The 19,214-nt window shown below is 42.8% G+C and overlaps 1 protein-coding gene across 1 annotated transcript in view; it reads left to right on the top strand.

Moving 5' to 3' along the window:
• Positions 1-19,214, top strand: part of RAB22A (RAB22A, member RAS oncogene family) — a 59,400-nt gene that overhangs the window by 27,758 nt on the left and 12,428 nt on the right. Inside the window, exons 3-6 of the mRNA XM_025399572.1 lie at positions 7,157-7,238; positions 17,363-17,434; positions 17,524-17,630; positions 18,247-18,356. Of these exons, the coding sequence (XP_025255357.1) occupies positions 7,157-7,238; positions 17,363-17,434; positions 17,524-17,630; positions 18,247-18,356 (371 nt within the window). The remainder of the gene's footprint in view (positions 1-7,156; positions 7,239-17,362; positions 17,435-17,523; positions 17,631-18,246; positions 18,357-19,214) is intronic.

Here is a 19,214-nt window from a genome sequence, read left to right as displayed (position 1 = left end):
CTGGAGCCTTCTGTGTGGTCACCTAACTGCACTCAGCCCACCACACCCTCCAAGTCTAACCCTGCAGAGCAGCCAGGCTGCTTCTTGACATTCATGATTCTCTACTTTGATTCCTGCCATTGCTCTTCATTGAATGGGACCCCCCTGGGGGTCCTCGCCCATCTTCTCCCTCAACTTTCTGGCTCAGCCCCATACTTCACCTTTTCTCTGAAGGCTTCCCTGATGTATTTGTTTCCTCTTGCTGCTTTAACACATCACAGCAAACTGAGCAGCTTTTAAAAACACACACTTACTCTTTTATAGTTCTGAAGGTGAGAAGTCCAAAGTCAGTTTCACAGGATTAAAGTCAGAGTATTGACAGAGCTGGTCCTTCTGGAAGTTCTGAGGGGAGAATTCATTTCCATACCTTTTTCAGCTTCCAGCAACTGCCTTGGCTTGTAGCCCCTTCTTTCATCTTCAAGGCCCATCATTCTGTTCTCCATTTCCATCTTCACATCACTTTCTCTTCTGGCTTCACTCCACCTGGTCCCACCTGGGTCCTCTCCCCATCACAAGATCCTTGATTTAATCACATTGGGCAGGTCTCATTTGCCATGTAAGGGAATCTGTTCACAGGTTCTGAGGTTAGGGTGCAGATCCTAGGATGTCATCACCATTCTCCTGCTCACACTCTGTCCATTCTTCACTTACCTCATAGGATAATTAGCTGGTAATTATCTCTTCACCTGACTTGAGGGCTGTGGTGGGCTCTTTCTATCTTGCCTGCCTGGTGCTCCTGCCATGCTGCCATGTGGTAGAATCCTGGTGTTTGAAGGAGTGAATAGACTGCCCAGTACAAATAGCACTGGAGTTCAGAGCACAGACTGCCTGGCTGTGGATCCTAACTGCACCTCTCACCAGCCCTGTCTACTCTGTGTCCCATCTGCAAAATGGTGATGAAGAATGAAAACCAGCCTGGAGCCCACAGTAGAGGGGTTCAACTGGGTCACATGTGAAATCTCATTAGAAGAGTGCCTAACAATAAAGTCAAGACAGTTTTGCCATTGTTGTTATTGATTTTGTTTTTCATGTGAAATGGTATATGTTATGTAAATTATTATTGAGAAGTTTAGGAAAGGATAGGCTTTTTGCTATTTAGTTATGTTTGTTTATTTATTTTTATTTTATTTTTATTTTATTTTTTTGAGATGGAGTCTCGCTCTGTCGCACAGACTGGAGTGCACTGGCACTATCTCGGCTCACTGCATCCTCCACGTCCCGGGTTTGAGTGATTCTCCTGCCTCAGCCTCCTGAGTAGCTGGGACTACAGGCGCCCACCACCACACCCGGCTAATTTTTGTATTTTTAGTAGAGACAAGGTTTCACCACGTTGGTCAGACTGGTCGTGAACTCCTGACCTCAAGTGATCATCCTGCCTCAGCCTCTCAAAGTGCTGGGATTACAAGCATGAGCCACCACACCCAACCTGTTTAAAGAAATCTTTTCCTTGATTTTAAATATTTTCCAAAAAGTTTTTAGACTGTATGATAAGTAAAGGTGATAAAGAATTTGCTTAGGATGACCGTGAACCTGTGGAACAGTCCGTTGTGCACCACTCTTCTTTAAGTGGGTGTCAACTGCTCAGGAGAGATTACTATGCAGAGTTAATCCTGAGATCTCATTAGCCTAAGAGATGGTGGAGATTCCAGGAAAGGTTAAAGGTGTGTGTGACTATGGAATGCACATAATATTTCACTGAATTTATGGATACACTTGAGACTTCCAGCTTTTTGAAGCCACTCTACTGTAAGCCAAATGTGCCCTTAAATTCAGCTAACCCTCACTGAGGACCCATCAAGTTCTTTGCACCATTCTAACAGAGATAACTTTGTGAAGGTCCCTTGATACCTCTGTTAGGAACTTCTAGGTGTCATGTGCCTTTGGTCTTTTTATGTCTCAATCTTGGTATTCAGTGGTGTTTCCATCAGTATACATAATCCAGAAATCCAAGGGTTGTTTGCATGAGATTTCTAGTTTGGGAAGTGAGAGTCCTTTGTTAATTGTAAAATGTGCTGGATTGGTCAGGTGTGGTGGCTCACGCCTGTATTCCCAGCACTTTGGGAGGCCGAGGCAGGTGGATCGCGAGGTCAGGAGATCGAGGCTAACACGGTGAAACCCTGTCTCTACTAAAACTACAAAAAATTAGCCGGGTGTGGTGGCGGGCACCTGCATTCCCAGCTACTGGAGAGGCTGAGGCAGGAGAATGGTGTGAACCTGGGAGGCGGAGCTTGCAGTGAGCTGAGATTGCGCCATTGCACTCCAGTCTGGGCGACAGAGCGAGACTCCGTCTCAAAAAACAAAAAACAAACAAAAAAAAATGTGCGGGATTGTTCATCCTCGGGAGGCAGTATATGCCATTATGGGGATGATAGCATCCCATATGCCATGCAAAGAAAAAGCCATATCCCAGTAAAGAGAGGTGCTGGACTGTGATGTCAGAGCACACCTGTGTTGCAGGAGAGCTAAACAAGTCTACTGCAGTTAAAGAAATGTTTAAAATACCTTGCAGCAAGTTTTTCATTGAGAGCACGTACTCTGACCAAAGATCGTGACTACTTGGTGTGCATGAAAGTCATATTTTTAGAATGCCATGAAAAATGGAGTAGTATATGAAAGGCATTCTAGCTTTAGGAAATGATGGTAGTAAGGATTTTAAATTAAAGACATAATAAGATCTGCCTAGGCAGAGTGAAGAGAGACAGCTTAGTAGTGAAAAATAAGGTTATCAGACAAGTAAATGGCAGGCTGGAAAATAAAAATGTATCATTTGAATGGCAGGGAACCATTGCCAGTTTTTCAAAAAGCAAGATATTGAAATACCCTCTTCATCATTTAACTTGATCGTTAAAGGAGTGATCCAAGTGATCCTAGAGTTCTAGTGACAATGGAAGGAAAAATTGTAGTAGTCCCACTTGAAGATTAGGGTCCAATTTATGAATTTATTTTGGGGATTGAGGTTCGAGTGTAGATTAAATATAAAATGAAGAACCAGACAGCTCTACTTCAAAATTGGATGCAAGTAACAAAGGACAAAGAATAGTTGCCGACTCGATTCTGTTCTGTGGAAGGCAGACATAATGTTCTGTGATTGAGATCTTGGAATTTGGGGTGATTGGGGGGGTAGAGTGGAAATAAAGCCCTTTTTTCACCATGTTAGGTAGGAAGGGTGATGAAGTATCTAAATTGTGTAGTTAAACTAAATCAAGCAGATTTGGAAAGGTGCTGTTCTCAACGGATAAAGACCTGACCATAGGAAGGAATCCATTGTTGAGTCCTGCAGGAGGCCTTCTACCTGGGGCTAGCCCAGAGCTCTGGAGGAGCCATAGGCAACCACCTCCTCCCGTCTCTCACTCTGAATCCAGGTGTTACCACTACGGAAAAGAATCCAATCCTAATGCTGAGGAGGAAGTGGTTCTTACAGATATGATAGGCCAAGATTTCCACCTCTCAGAAATCAACAGAGTTGCATTGTGGAGTTGAGGGGAGAAAGGTTGGCCACTTGAGCTGTGACCTGAGGGTACGAAAGAGCTCCTGATTCAAATGTGAGCTAGCAGGAAAGAGACACCCCCTCCCTCCAAAAAGTGATACGACTTCTTTCTTAGCAGAATTCCAGAGCTCTGAGTGAGAGAGGGACATAGTGACTCTTTGCTCTAATTCCTGGATTTTGCTGGTCACTTGTGGGCTAGAAGGAGTTGGAGCTGGTGACTTGGCAGGAGAAGGCAGGAAGGACATTGCTTGGGCATACTCAGCCCTGTGCTAGTTGAACCACTTCCCGCATACCCTAAAGGCCACATGCCTTGCTATGGTTGCAGAGCCCAAGTCTGCTCTAATCTCAGTGTTTTACCTGCATTTCAATAGTACTTCTCACTTCATGCTTCAGGAAGTGCTTGGCCAAGACACCCTATATCTGTTGGCATAATAGACAGCCACCTAGCATGTAGGCTGCATGATAATTGTTTTGTTGGAGTTCTAGGATAGCAAGGAGATGGAGAGATGAGGAAGATACCCATATTACAGAGGAAGAGTTACAGCGAGGCCCCTACGCTCAAAGAACTTAAAATTCTCATGGGTGCGTCAGACACTGAACAGGCAAACTTTTAAAAGAAGAAAACATAAATGGACTACTCAGATGTTGTGAAAGGTGCTCTAAAGACAAAGTGCAGTGGTGAGTTGGGTGGGAGGCTGCCTGGTCGGGTAGATGGCACAGGTGTCTATGGTCATTAACATTTAAGCTGAGACCCAAAGGATGGGGAGCATCTGGCCAGGGGAGAGCCAGTGGGAAAGCATCCAAGGAGGAAGAGCAGTCAGTGGTCAGTGGGAAGGTGGACGCAGTGACAACTGAAAAGATTTGAGACTTGAGAAGACCAGTTTGATGACTGCAGTGGCCCATGCAGGATGTGCTGGGTCATGAACCAGGGCAGCATTGACGCATGACGCAAAGAAAAGACATCTCTGACTCAGCGAAAGTCAGGAAAGTGAAACTCACAGCAAGTATGAGTGGAAATTCTTCTGTTCTCTAGTTGGAAGTGTTGACTGGGGGAGCTTGTTGAGAGTCTTGCTTGGGGCTTATAACCTGTTTTCTCTGAGAAGGCTAAAACAAGCTGTTGTCCTGAAGAGACAGGTAGCTGGAAGTGGTAGGGAGCTAGAAAGGTGGAGAGAGAATGTGGGATAATTGCTGTGTGGAATGGGAAAAGGCCTAAGAAGCATGCCCAGCAGACAAAGCATAGAATCTGCATGCCCGTCCACATAGTGTTGTAATTGTTCCTCCAGCGAGGCCACCACCCAACCTTTGGGTAGAGGAAGCAGGTGGAGAGGCTGTTGGAGCTTTTCTGGGTGGTTGAGACAAGACAGGCAAGGAAGCTAGAGAACTGGTGGTGTGGGCAAGTGATGCTGATGATCAAAGCACAGGAAGCCAACAGACAGAGATTTAGACCCAAGAAGGGAGCTTGAGGTACAAGAAAACCTCAGGGTAGACAGGAAGGAGGCGTGGTGAAAGTGATGAGAGGGAAGAGTAGAAGGGTGGTCCAGGGTCAGACAGGGAGTTAGATTTAATCCTTCAGGGCACTTTCATTACATCATAGCTGCCATTTTGTCTTTTATCTGACTCAGTAATAAGTAATGTTTTCATTAAAGGGAAGTGCTTGGCAGGTAGGTTAAACTTCGTTGAGTTCTGATCCTGTCATAATTATTGTGTATACCTTTCTCAGCTTTTTGTCTACTTGAGACATATTTCTTCTTTTGTCCTTTGAGCAGCCAAAATGGAAGTGTTGGATGTGTTGGCTCTGTTGGTAGGCTCCTGTTGGATGCCTGTTGTCACTCATAAATGTAACACCACAGCCATAATTGATGGAGAGTTGAGTTGCAAGCTTTTAGGACTAATTGCAAAGTCTAAACTAAACCATTTCCTGGCGCTGCCTTTAAATAATAATAATAATACCTTGTATAGATATAGTGCTTTACAATTTACAAAGCACTTCCACATCCATCATCTCATTTAATCTTCACAATAAACAATGCTTTTTGAATGCTTAGATCTTTCCTAAGTGAGAAATCATGTTGCACATCCTGCTTTAATCATAGTGAGTCGCCAAAAGTTCTTGATACAATAACCATTTATGGAGTACCTTCTATGTATAAAGCACTTTACTAAGGATACCAAGGGGTAAATTTTCAGTAAATAAATATCCAGTAAGTAGTACCTATCAGTAAATATGATCTTGCCTCCTAATTTACCTTCCCTTCCTAGTCACAATCACTATTTTGGAGGCTACTTGCTATGCCATAAATTTATATAAATATTGCCAGGAATTCATTGTATCAGAGTTGAAGTTTTAAAACTGAGGATTCTGATACTTGTCTAAGCTTATGATTCGTCAGAAAGCCATCTTGTCTATTTCAACTTGCACTTTTCTTGAAGATTATTACTTGAATCTCAAGAAAAATATTTCAAGGCCTCAGCATATCTGAAAATGCCAGTCATTGAGTTCAGTGTCCTCATTGGAGTGATTTGGGTACAACTTGGCAAAAAAAAAAAAAAAAAAGAGTACAATTTGGCAAAAAAAAAAAAAAAAAAAGATATAACTTGGTACTTGGTTCCAGAAGGCTTATTATTCATTAAAATAGAAGACATGGCCATCTCTGGGCTCTACTGGCCAGACTGGGATGCTTTGAGGAGACAGAGGACTTCCTGGGAGGCTGCCCTCTGGGTGAGGGGGAATGGAAGGTCATATTGGAGCTGGGCCCAATCCCAGGGCAAGAATCCTGAACCTGTGTCCTGGAGTCCCCCAAAGGTCCAGGCATGTCTTCTGGGCCACCATGGCTCTTCAGAGGATACATAGACTTTGATGTCTTATTCAAGATCCTCCAAATGTAGAACCCCCAAAATAATAGGAACCCTGCCATCAAAGTCCCCTGGTCAGAGTAGCTCCGTGAAAGTGAGCGGTGTGACCTGCAAGCCATGATTCCTTCTCCCGTCCGGGGCTGGAGGAGGCCCCAAGGTCTGATGTTGAATTTCAGCTGAGAAACCTCTTTTGTTGATGAAACACAGGTGGTCGTCAGGGGTGCTGATGATGAGTCGGGTCCCCTTGGTGCAGCCGTTACCTCCCCAGCCATCTTCCTGCTCCTTGTTTGACACCTTCGTATTATTAATTCGCATGTTAACACTGGCTCTCACTCACCTATTTACGTGAGCATGTGGTTTGGGAATTGGGGGAGGACAAAGCCAGATCCTAAATTTTTTTTTTTTAACTAGTGTATACATTCTTGGACATAGATTTTTAGGAATATTTTCCTATGATAACATCTTTTTAAATAACAGGTTCTGTGTTTTACGAGGGAGGCTAATGTCTGTATTGCCGAACTCTCCCTTGATTCTTTTGATGCGGAGCTTAGAACTCGTCCTTGTTGGTGTCGGGCAGATGTGCCCAATGCTTTGTTTTGACAGAGGAGGTGCGCTCAGCATCTGAGCATCCCATAAATACTCCAGAGAGGAACATAATTAGGATACAGTGTGGTGCTGGGAGATTGAGCGTCGGTTGAGTCTCAGTGATGTTTCCGACTGGGGCTGGAAACGTGCTTTATGTCATTGTATTCTGATCATTGAGGTCTCTCTTTATAGGGCATCTTTTATGACCAAGACTGTCCAGTACCAAAATGAGCTACATAAATTCCTAATCTGGGATACAGCTGGACAAGAACGAGTAAGTCACTCTTAATTTACTCTGTTTCTCTGAGGCCCAAATGAAAGTTCCAACTAAACCGTCAGCATCCCTGTCATCTCACGTTACTCACTCCTCTTCTGTGCACCGGAAACACATCTATTTCCATTTGCGTAGGCCAGCCTTTGCCTTTGCCTTTTCAATTAGAGCCACAGAGTCCCCCGATGGAGAAAGTGATAATGGGCACTGAAGGCATTTTTATGCCTTATGGTGTCTTAAAGTAAATGCTGACCAACAGGCCTGATAAAATCCCAGTCAGAGCACTGTGTATAATTTGGGGCTCCCTCCTCTAGTAAGGATATAGAAAGCAATTAGTGATAGAAAGGGTGAGTTAAGCACAACTCATTTATCGCTGCCTTTTAAAAGCTAAAGAGGGAACTTTACAGCATATAAAGTGTGAGATTTAAGTGAAAAGGATAAGCTAACACAGTGCCTTGCAGTAGATACTTAATAAATGCCTGATGACAAAATTAGCCACAATGGTTATCTACTTAAGGAAAAGCCGGAACCAGAAGTGGGGCCTGGACATAGCAGCACGGGGTCTAATGGAATTTGGGGAAGCCCACCCAAATCAGAAACGGCCGGGAAGGCAGGGCTGGGGCAGACACTTCCGCCTACTCCCCTTTCCTCTGGATTCTAAGACACATCCGCTGCCTCCCCTTTCCTCTGGGTACTAAGACACATCTGCCGCCTCCTCCCCTTTCCTCTGGGTACTAAGACACATCTGCTGCCTCCTCCCCTTTCCTCTGGGTACTAAGTCCAATTTCCCTTCCAAGGTGTCTCTGGCAGCCACCCCATTATTCAGCAGCCGTTTAATTTAGTTTTCAAACAATACGATCCAAACAGCACATCTGATAGATGCACGGTACTATCTTAAGCTCTTAAAAGTGTACCAGAAGTAATCAGGAAAAATAGTCTGTCATCACAGCCTTATCTAAGACGCCATAGATAGTGTGTGTAGTATGAGATCTGACAAGAATCATCACAGACAGATGGAGGAAAACAAAACAAGCCGTTACTGTTGTCCTAGACATAGACTCCATGCATTTGTACACACTTAACGTCTTAAGTTTGCTCTGTTTGGTTTCTTCTGTTTTTAACACTGGATGTTGTTCCTCTGTCCCATTACTCATCTGAGATACTTCTGCTTCCCGTCTTGCACTCCCCATTCCTTCTCCTTTGCTCCATCTAGAGTGGAGCATTTAGAACAGCCGGACCTTTGCTAACCATCGCTCTTCTGTCCTTCAGAAGTGTGTTGCTTACCAGAATCCTCCTGAATATATCTGTAGACACAGCCCTGGGTTCTTTCCCTCTCAGCCACAAATCCATGTGGCCCTTCCTACTAGTAATATATGTACCCTCCACTAAATCCCAAGTTTCAATTACCCCTCACATATATTTGATGATACAGCAAAGCCCTCATCATAAAGAATCATGCTGTAATACAGATTCCATTATGTTTTGAATCAGAGCCTGTCCTGGTATACGCAGTGATGTATAACATCTCTTTTTTTCTGAAACACACAAAAAAATAACACAAGGGTGTTTGCCTCTTTCCCTTTCTGCCAGCATGGTAGCAGAAATCTGTGAAGTTTTATATTTAGCTGGTTTTCCTGCCTCTTGCTTGTCCACTTCTAATTGGTTCTGCAACAGGAGTAGTTGCTCTGAGATGCAAACCTGCCTCCAGCCTGCCTGACGCACTATCACGCAGCCCAGAGCTGCACAGGAGATGCTCATGGGGCCAGGCCACAGGCCAGGGGTGCTGACCAGGAAGCCCTGCATGGAGAAGGCAGGAGAGGAGCACCACCTGATGAGCACTCACTCCAGCCAGTTGTTGCTGGGCATGAGCACATGTCCAGGGTGGCCAAAGTGCAGTGCTAAGGAAAGCCACACACCTGACAGCTACCCACAAATTGTTTGAAATGCTGGGAGGATCACACAAGACACATCTTGTAAGCCTGCCTGGGTCAGGGACTGCCTGTTTATCCTGGCAGTGCAGTGAAGGTCCAGAATGTGCCATCCACAGCCAAGATCTATTTTCACCTCCTCCCACCAATCTGTCCTCTAGCACAAACTGCGTGCAGTTCTCCAGCATGCCATAGTTTCGTACCCTCATGCCCTTCCACAACTCTATTCAACCTTCAGAACCCACCTCTGATGTCACCTAAAGGGGGCTTTCCTGCCATCCCTGCTCTCGGACAAGAAACCACATCGCCACACTGCTGTGTTGCTCAGACCCACATCTGGAGGTGTCCCTGGGTTCCTCCCTCGCCCTCAGCGCTGGACACCTGCTCCATCCGGCTGTTCTGACAGCTTCATTCTCTAAATGTATCACACTTGGATTCACTTCTCCGTCTCCGCTCCCAGCGCCCTGCTCTCAGCCACCTTGGCCATTCACTGAGTACTTGAGCCTTTTCATGGGTCCCCTGCTTTCCCTCTGTCCATTACATGTCCTCATAGGACCCAGAGGAATGTTCTGGAAACAAAAATCAGCCCATGTTATCAGCCTGCTTAATATCCTTCAGTGACTTCCCGCTGCACATCTCATAACAACCACACTCTGAACAGAGACCTCTCAAGCCCCACGTGACTTGCCCAGACCTCCCTCTGGGCTCCTCTCTTCTCAGGGCCTCCAGCACTCCTTGGCCTCATGCCTCTGGATACACTGTTCCTTCTCACCAAAACTCTCTGTTCCCTCCACTGGAGCCCAGCTGGCTCCTTTCCCATCTTTTAGTCTCAGGTTAAATGTGACACACTCAGAGTTTTCTCTAAACCCCCTGCATCTAAGCAGGGCCCCAACTTTGTTCTTCATTACTGCCCTTACTTGTTTTCCTCAGAACATGCATTAGAAATTGTCCTTAGATACCTGTCTACCTACCTTCATTGACAGAATCTCCCATCAGACTGTAACTCCAAGAGCTGGGACCACAGTGTCTTGTTCACTGCTGTACCCCAGGGGCAGCATGGTGCCTGACCTAGAGCTGATGTTCAGATGTTGGTTGGTTGGTTGAATCAGCACATAAACTCTTTGGAGTATTCCTTTGTATCCTGAAGTCTGTGATTGCACTCATCCATGGGATTGTCACCTATTTCCTTACCTGTCTGCCTTTCATTAGACTGTAAGCTCCTTGAGGGCAAGGACTGCCTTCATGTCTCTGCTCTCAGCCCCTGGCACATGGTATTGATGCCCGTAGGTTTATGTCTACTGATTGCCAGCCCTACTTAGACACAGATAAGGACAGCTCCTCTACCTACTTTTACCATGTGAGTAGTGCATGACTCAAATTATAAATTTCTGGCGTTGTATGTTTATTATTCTTTGTAGTTAGGAGATTTATTGTAGAACCAGAATTGTCATAAAATGAAAACCCTTTTGATGAACTGACTATTCAAACACCCTCCCCAACCTCCCCATTTGACATCTCGTACTGCACATAGTTTTGGCAGATGGGTTGTCTTTCTGATGGTCCAGCTACATTTGATTGCAAAGTGATTTCATTAAGTCAATGAAAGTGATTTTGGAGATATTTCTCAAATGTCCTGTGAAGCCCTTGACAGTAGAGATCTTATTAACTGAAATGAAGAAGAAGAATACTGCTCAGGATGATGATATGAGTGCTTCAGAAGATAATGGTTTGTGTATCAAAGGGTTAAGAGGGGCCTAGGGAAAATTGATGAAGCCCTCAAATATTTTTGTAAAAATTTGTCATTTTTATGATAAGACTATGAAAGTCAAACATGAAATGAAGGATATCGTATTGTGCTAGCATGTAGTTTTATCAGAAAACTCCTAGCCAAGTTATCAATCAAGTTCGACTCAGTGTTCATCCAGAAAATTAACTCCTGGCTGCAACAATAAACCTAAGGTTTTTCAAATACCAGATAAAATTAAACTTGATTTTATGATTTTGAATTTATCTTCTCAAGATAGAGCCTTTGTGAGACCATTTTGTCCCTATTATTTGCTATCTTGAATGAATGCATTTGAAGTCACCCTTTCTCCACCAATGATCCTTCAGTAACAAAGACTCCTGCAGTAGTATTGAGACAGATACAACACATACATTCAGAAGCATCATAAAGACACCATACATGTAGTAAGAACATACCAAATGCTTGCCGTCTGTATGTGATTGTATAAAAGAAAGTTTCTTGGCCAGGCATAGTGGCTCACGCCTATAATCCCAGCATGTTGGGAGGCCAAGGCAGGTGGATCACTTGAGGTCAGGAGTTCAAGACCAGCCTGGCCAACATGGTGAAACCCCATCTCTACTAAAAATATAAAAATTAGCCAGGCATGGTGGCGCACACCTGTGGTCCCAGCTACTTGGAAGGCTGAGGCAGGAGAATCACTTGATCCCGGGAGGCAGAGGTTACAGTGAGCCGAGATCGCACCACTGCACTCCAGCCTGGGCCACAGAGTGAGATTCCATCTCAAAAAAAAAAGCTTCTTAACCGGAGTCTAATAGACATTGCATCCAGTCTTGAAAGATTTACATTCCTACATCTTAATGTGGTTTCTCCCAATGACTGTCTTTACGGAGATAAGAACACTAGGAAGACTCGGACTTATTTATTGTCACAGTAGTCATGTGAGGAATTATTCTCCTGTTTAAAATCAGGAACAAGTGTAGTGGCTTAGTATCATCTAGAATTGGGGCAGACAGTCCCAGAGACCAGAGTCTGCAGTGCATCATCCCCACTGGCCAGTGCTCAGTTACCATCCACTTGAAGAGCAGCAAGACCTGACTCTGTGAGTAGAAGCAAACCCAAAAGTGATCTCATTATTAGAATTTGCAGACAGAATTTACACATATATTTTTGGGCCAAATCCAACCTGCCGCCAGTTTTTGTAAATAAAACTTTCATGGAACGTAGCCAGGCTTGTTTGTTTATTATCTATGGTGGGGATGTCCAGTCTTTTGGCTTCCCTGGGCTACATTGGAAGAAGAATTGTCTCAGGCCGCATATAAAATACACTAATGATAGCTGATGAGCTTTAAAAAAAGAAAATCACAAAAACAGCTCAATGTTTTAAGGAAGTTTATGGATTTGTGTTGGGCCACATTCAAAGCTGTCCTGGGCCACGTAACAGGCCGCAGGTTAGACAAGCTTGGTCTGCGGCTACCTTCACTCTACAATAGTAGAGTTGAGTAGTTGCAGCAGAGATTATGTGACACATAAAGCCAGGATATTTACTACCTGGTCTTTACCGGAAAACGTTTGCCATCACCTGATTGAAAGCCAGGTTTGGAGCAGAAATGTGCTGACATCTTTTGAGTCTCTTACATGCCTCCACCTTCCTTCTTTGCATCAAAAGGACATGAAAGTTTCCATGTCAGTAATAGCAGAGTGGCTTGCCCTCCCACAGATAACAATTATGTATAAACTCTGGACAAAACATTTAAAAAACAACTGTTTGAAGGCACTGCAGAGCAACCAAATGCAGTCAGGGACTGCAAAGGGGAGCTTTCTTGTGTAAGATCCACATTTTTACAGCTTTTCCCCAGTGGGCACTTCCCAGTTCGTGTGGCACAGGGTAGCTAGGCCTTAAGCAGAAAGCTTGTGATGAGTGCAGAGTTTAGGACTGCTAGAGCAGCCAGAAAAATAGGAGGCAAATCGCAGAAAAGAGGGATTCAACAAGGAGGGACCCCGTAAAGTCTGTTTATAAATTTCCCTGAAGTTTTTTTGACCCCCAAATTGTGAATTCACAAGAGAGACGGTATAAAATGCAACAGAAACCAGTAGGTGGAAAGGGTGACAAGACAGCAGAGATGTCAGCTGCTCTTCATTACGGCAGGGCTAGACTTCAGAGTTTGAATCCAATCCTACTGTGGTACAGGGGATCACTGAACACCTTGGGCATTCCAATGAAACTTCAGAAGGGCCATGCCTTGGGAGTAGAAACGGTGTCCTAGGACTGAGGGCAAATCCAAAAACCCAAATAGACCCTCCCTCACAACGTGTAAAACCAATCTCAGGATGAGTCACCAGTAGCTTAATACTCTGCAGAGAAGATTTTAAAAAACCAAGCATCTACAGTGCATCATCCGCACTGTCCAGTGTACAGTCAGTGCTACTACACATATGAAGAAACAGGAAGGTGTGACCCAGTGAGCAGAAGCAAACCCTAAAGTGACCCTTTTCTTGGAATTTGCAGACACAGAATTTAAAGCACATATTTTACATATGTTCAGAGATTTAAAGAAAAGTAGGCCAGGCACAGTGGCTCACGCCTGTAATCCCAGCACTTTGGGAGGCCACGACAGGCATATTGTTTGAGTCAAGGAGTTCCAAACCAGCCTGGACAACATGGTGAAAGCCCATCTCTTAAGGGGAGGAAAAAAAAAAAAAAAGGAGTGTTAATGACTTAACTGCAAATGGGCAGTCTCACACAGAATGGAAACTAATAAAGAATCACATGAAAATGCTAAAGCTGAAAGCTGCAATATCTAAGATGAAAAATTCACTGGAGGGTGATAGAACAAATTAATCAGAAGAATAGAAAAAAAGTAGAAAAATATGGACAGAGTCTCAGTATTATAGGGACAAATTCAAACAGCCTAACATATGTGTAATTGGAGAACCAGGAGGAGCAAAGAGAGAGATGGGAACAGAAAAAAAAGATTTCAAGAAATAATGGCTGAAAATTTCCCGAATTTGGTGAAATATATCAACTCACAAATTCAAGAAGTTCAACAAATCTCTAAGTACAAAGAAAACCATATCTAAGTAAGTCATAGTCAAACTGCTGAAAAGCAAAGGTAAAGAGAAAATCTTGAATACAGCCAGAAGTAAAAGACACGTAAACAGGAGAACAACAATATGACTGACTTTACACATGAACACTGGAGACCAGAAGCCAGAGGAACAGGATTGTTAAACTGCAGAAAGCAAAAACCTATCAATTTGCCAGACTTCGTTTTCAAATCTAAAGTCAAAGTAAGAACATTTTTAGAAACACAACAACAGAAATCAACAGCAGCCATCCCAGAAAGCTTTTCACACTAAAGGAAAATGACAGTGCGTGGTAATTCAGATCCATGGGAAGAAATAGTATCCACTAGAAATGGCAAATAGAAACGTCTGTTTTTTCTTCTTAAATTATTCAAAAGTTAACTGACTAATTCAAAAATTATAACACTGGATTGTATAGTTTATAGCGTATGTAGATTTAGATTATTTGACAGTGGTAGTACAAAGAATGATAAGATAACAGAAATTAGACTTTTGCAAGTCTCTGATATTTTACATAAAGTGCTACATTTTAAACTCTAAGTAGACTGTAGAAAAACGTGCAGTAGTCCAGACACAGTGGCTCACACCTGTAATCCCAGCACTTTGAAAGGCCAAGACAGGTAGATTTGAGACCAGGAGTTCAAGACCAGCCTGTCTAATGTGGCAAAACCCCGTATCTACTAAAAATACAAAAGTTAGCCAGGCATGGTGGCACTTACCTGTAGTCCCAGCTACTTGGGAGACTGAGGCACAAGAATTGCCTGAACCCGGAAGACAGAGGTTGCAGTGAGCCAAGATCACACCACTGCACTCCAGCCGAGGTGACAGAGCAAGACTGTCTCAAAAAAAAATAAAAATGTGCAGTATATATTATAGTTACAAAAGCAACAACTTAAAAAATAATACAAGCAAGTACAGTTCAAAAGTCAGTAGAGAAGTTAATATACTAAAATTGAACACTAAGAAAAATTCAAGCAACGCAAAAGAGGAAAAGAAAGGAGGAGCAGGAATTTTTTTAAAAATGGAACAGATACAGGCCAGGCACGGTGGCTCACACCTGTAATCCCAGCACTTTGGGAGGCCGAGGCGGGTGGATCACCTGAGGTCAGGAGTTCAAGACAAGCCTGACCAACATGGAGAAACCATGCCTCTACTTAAAAAAAAAAAAAAACACACACACACAAAATTAGCTGGACAGAGTGGCGCATGCCTGTAATCCCAGCTACTTGGGAGGCTGAGGCAGGAGAATCGCTTGAACCCAGGAGGCAGAGGCTGCGGTGAGCTGAGATCACGCCATTGCACTCCAGCTTGGGCAACAAGAGTGAAACTCCGTCTCAAAAAAAAAAAAAAAAAAAGAAAAGAAAAGAAAGAGAAATGGAACAGATATAAAACAAAATGATAGACCTAAATCCAAATATATTAGTAAATACATTAAATGTAAAGGAGCTGAACTGCTGAACCTTCCACTTAAAAGGCAAAGGTTGTCAAAAATCAGAACCCAACCATGTGCTGCTTATAAGAGGACTACTATAAATATAAAAACAAAGTTAGAAAATTATAGAATGTAAAAGGATATAGTATGCAAATAAAAAACAAAAGAAACCCATGTGGTTATAAAATATCAATAAAATGGACATGAAAACAAAGTGGAAGAAGGACATGGTGAGAAGAATATTGAGGAACTTTCTGTGTTGATAGAACTGTTTGACATCTTAGTGGATGGTACTCACACAGATGTATGCATTTGTCAGTTTATCAGATTGTACTGTGAAGATCTTTGCTTTTCTCTGTATGAGTTTTACCTTACGAATTTGAAGGAAGAAGGAAAACACGACCCTGTAAAGAACATTGCCAATATAAGTACATCAAAAATGAAAGCTAACACCATAACCTTTATTCTGTCTGTGCACTTCTGTCTCATTTTCCCTTGTGCTGTTGAAGTCAACCCAACACTTTATCTCTTTTTTACTCAGTAGTATAGTTTTCTTTTCTGTGGTGCTTTCTTGCTTATAACCTTTATTTTTGTTTTCTTCTCTCTAAAACTTAATGTCTCCTTTATTGGAAGTTAGTAGGCTTTCACCTCAGAGGCAGGGGTTTCTCACAAAGACTGGTAACAGTTTCTGTGTATGGACAGCGAGGTCTGACACTTAGTTTGACAGCTCCCCACACTCATGCAGTTCTTACTCATTTGTTCACCAATTTTTGATAACCTATAGCATGTAGATGCTAGGCCCTGAGATAAAATGGCATGCCCAGCAGACATGCTGACATCCCTCATGGAGCTTACAGTCACAACTTCACTTTCTTTGGTAAAACTCAAATTAATACAAAACTTTAAAAGCCAAAAGGTCAAACTCATTGGATAGGGAGTTCCAGAATCCATAGTTGTGTATGTGGTTTATGTATGTGTACCATATGCTCGTCTGTGATCATTCCTGCCTGTGTTCAGGGGTAAACCACCATTAACAACAGGATGCAGATACAGTGTCATCAGGTCATAAGTAGGGGTCAGGCTTCAGAGTCAGGGTGTAAGACGAAAATTAAGTATAGGCAAAATTCTTGTCATTAAACATTGGCATCATATTCAGTGGGTGAGATGCTCACACAGGACATGTGCCCAAGAACCGAGGTTGACTGGGGAAAGAACTTCGCAGCCTCCGTCTCACACTCATCGAGAGAAACAGCTCACTGAATCACGCTTGTTGTTCGGATGGTTATTCCTCTCCCTTCTCTTTCCTCCCTGTTGTGTGTCACGGGCATGGAGGCCAGGGTGATGAGTGGGAAGAAGCTGTGTATACAGGGTTAGAGTCATGTAAATGAAATGAGATCTGTACCCAGCATTTGGGAATTGCCACATGCATGGAGATATCAAAAAAGCAAGTCTCAAGCTCATCCAAGTAGTGAATGTAAATGTGTACTCATTTCTGAAGGACAATCAGTGTTCACATTCCAGGGTTTTCTTTATGACACCTAAATGCAGCCACTTCTCTGGAGAACTATGTATAGCATTATTTTTATCTCCGTGATAGTTAGGGAAGCCAAAGTTTAAAGGACTATTGAACAAATGAATTTGGGAATTATAACACTGAGTTCAATTAAAAAGCCTTTTGAGCTGAAACAATTGTTTATAGCACCATATTTAAGTCCTATAAAACTGTATTCTAAACTATCTTCTGAGAGACATTTCAGTGTTACGTTGAAAGTTTTTGCCTTTGGTAATTACTGGTTCATTTGCTTTAAAGCAGCATGTCATTTTCTTTGGCTTAAGAGAAAGATTACTTTTTGTGCAGGGATAATGGGCTTGTAAGTCTAGTGTAAAACGTATTTAACCGATTCTCCCAATTTTCTTTATTTTCCCTCCTCTGCAGTTTCGTGCCTTAGCACCAATGTACTATCGAGGGTCGGCTGCAGCTATAATTGTTTATGATATCACAAAAGAAGTAAGACTATATAGCTTTCTTTAGATTGTTTTGAGAACTCTCTTTTGGTTGGTTAGATCTCCAGTTGCTCTCCTTTTTTTGTGTTACAGGAGACATTTTCAACATTAAAGAATTGGGTGAAAGAGCTTCGACAGCATGGCCCACCTAATATTGTAGTTGCCATTGCAGGAAATAAGTGTGATCTTATCGATGTAAGGTAAGTGATTAGAGCAAGAGATTACAATACCTATTATGTGTTCCTTTTCTTAATGAGCAATATCCAGAATAAGAGTCTTGCTTTTATTTTATCTCTGACATTGAAAAATTCCTTTTGGTTGTGTGGTTGGAGTCCTAAAGTTTCAAACTAAAATTAAGATTTCAGGCATTTGGAGCTAATTATATTATATATATAGACAGGTGTGCAATTTACGGAAATACTGGTTGCTTTGCACCCGACATTATCTGAGATCAGAGCAGCCCCCAGGCTCCCATGACTTAGAATACTTGAACGCAGAAAGCACATTTATTGGCAGTTTCTCTGGGCCACTTCCATCATTCCCAGAGCAAGGGCTTTTTGAGAATTGTGGCTGGAGAAAAAACCCTGCCAACCCTAATCATTCCATTAGCTACATTACTAGTGGTACCGAGTTTTGTTTCATTTTGTTTGTTTACCCATGGATGTGATGTAGTCAGGAAGACCGTGTCTCAGGGCCCAGCCAGCAGCCATTTAGGTCATCCTTTGTCCTCATAAATCTGGTTAACTACTGGGTAGGTGGGGGTACAACTAACATCTTTGTGGGTAGAATTTCTGATACATAGTTGTTGCCTTTCAGAGAAGTCATGGAGAGAGATGCAAAGGACTACGCCGACTCTATTCATGCAATTTTTGTAGAGACCAGCGCAAAAAACGCGATAAACATAAATGAACTCTTTATAGAAATTAGTGAGTATCTCTGTGCCTTATCCATTTCCTCTGTAAAAGCAACTTAACACAGAATGATCTTCCTAGTTAGAATTCCCATCTTACTTAGAGCAGTCTAGTCTCTGATACTGCGATCAGTGAAACGAGATTGGAGAAGGTAAGAGTAATGGCCGGTTTTCATATCATGTTACAGTTGCTGAAGAGCTGTTGCCCTTCTGGAAAGAATGTTGCTACTGAATAAATAATGCACAGGGTATTGAGGTCATGAAAGCAGTCCCATTACTTTCTCTATTTAAATTTCTTTTTATTTTTTTCCATTAGTCGTCCAAGGTCATTGAAAATGAACAAAATGAATAAAGGAAAATGAAATGCAGGTATACTTGCACTGTAAGAAAACCCTCAAAAATAATACTAGACAAGTGAAAGGCAAGACCTGTTTTCCCTCTTTCCCTTCCCTTTCCAGAAGTGTTAATATGATGATACTAGACAGGAGAGGGGCTGCTGCATGCCTTTGGGATCCTCTGAAGATTGTATCTATGTTTATTCATTTCATTCAAATTCATCAAAATATTTATTGGGAGCTGTTCCAGGCTCAGGGGAAATAGCCATGAGGAAGATAGACGCAGCCCCTGCTCTCCTGGAGTGCACATTCTACAGAGGGAAACAGACAGTGAACACCAAATAAATAGGATCATTTCAGATCATAATAACTGATACGAAGAAAATAATTTAGGATGAAGTGAAGGAATGTCTGCAAGCAATCAGGGAAGGCCTCTCTAAGGAGATGCTATCAGAGCTGAGGTCCAAGGGAGCAGGCCCTGCAGAGGTATGGGGAGTCACATGAACTGAACATGTCAGACTTCCAGGTGGAGAAAAGCA

The sequence above is a fragment of the Theropithecus gelada genome, chromosome 10 (assembly GCF_003255815.1).
Source record: "Theropithecus gelada isolate Dixy chromosome 10, Tgel_1.0, whole genome shotgun sequence".
Lineage (NCBI taxonomy): Eukaryota > Metazoa > Chordata > Mammalia > Primates > Cercopithecidae > Theropithecus > Theropithecus gelada.
This window is presented reverse-complemented; position numbering and strand designations above follow the sequence as displayed.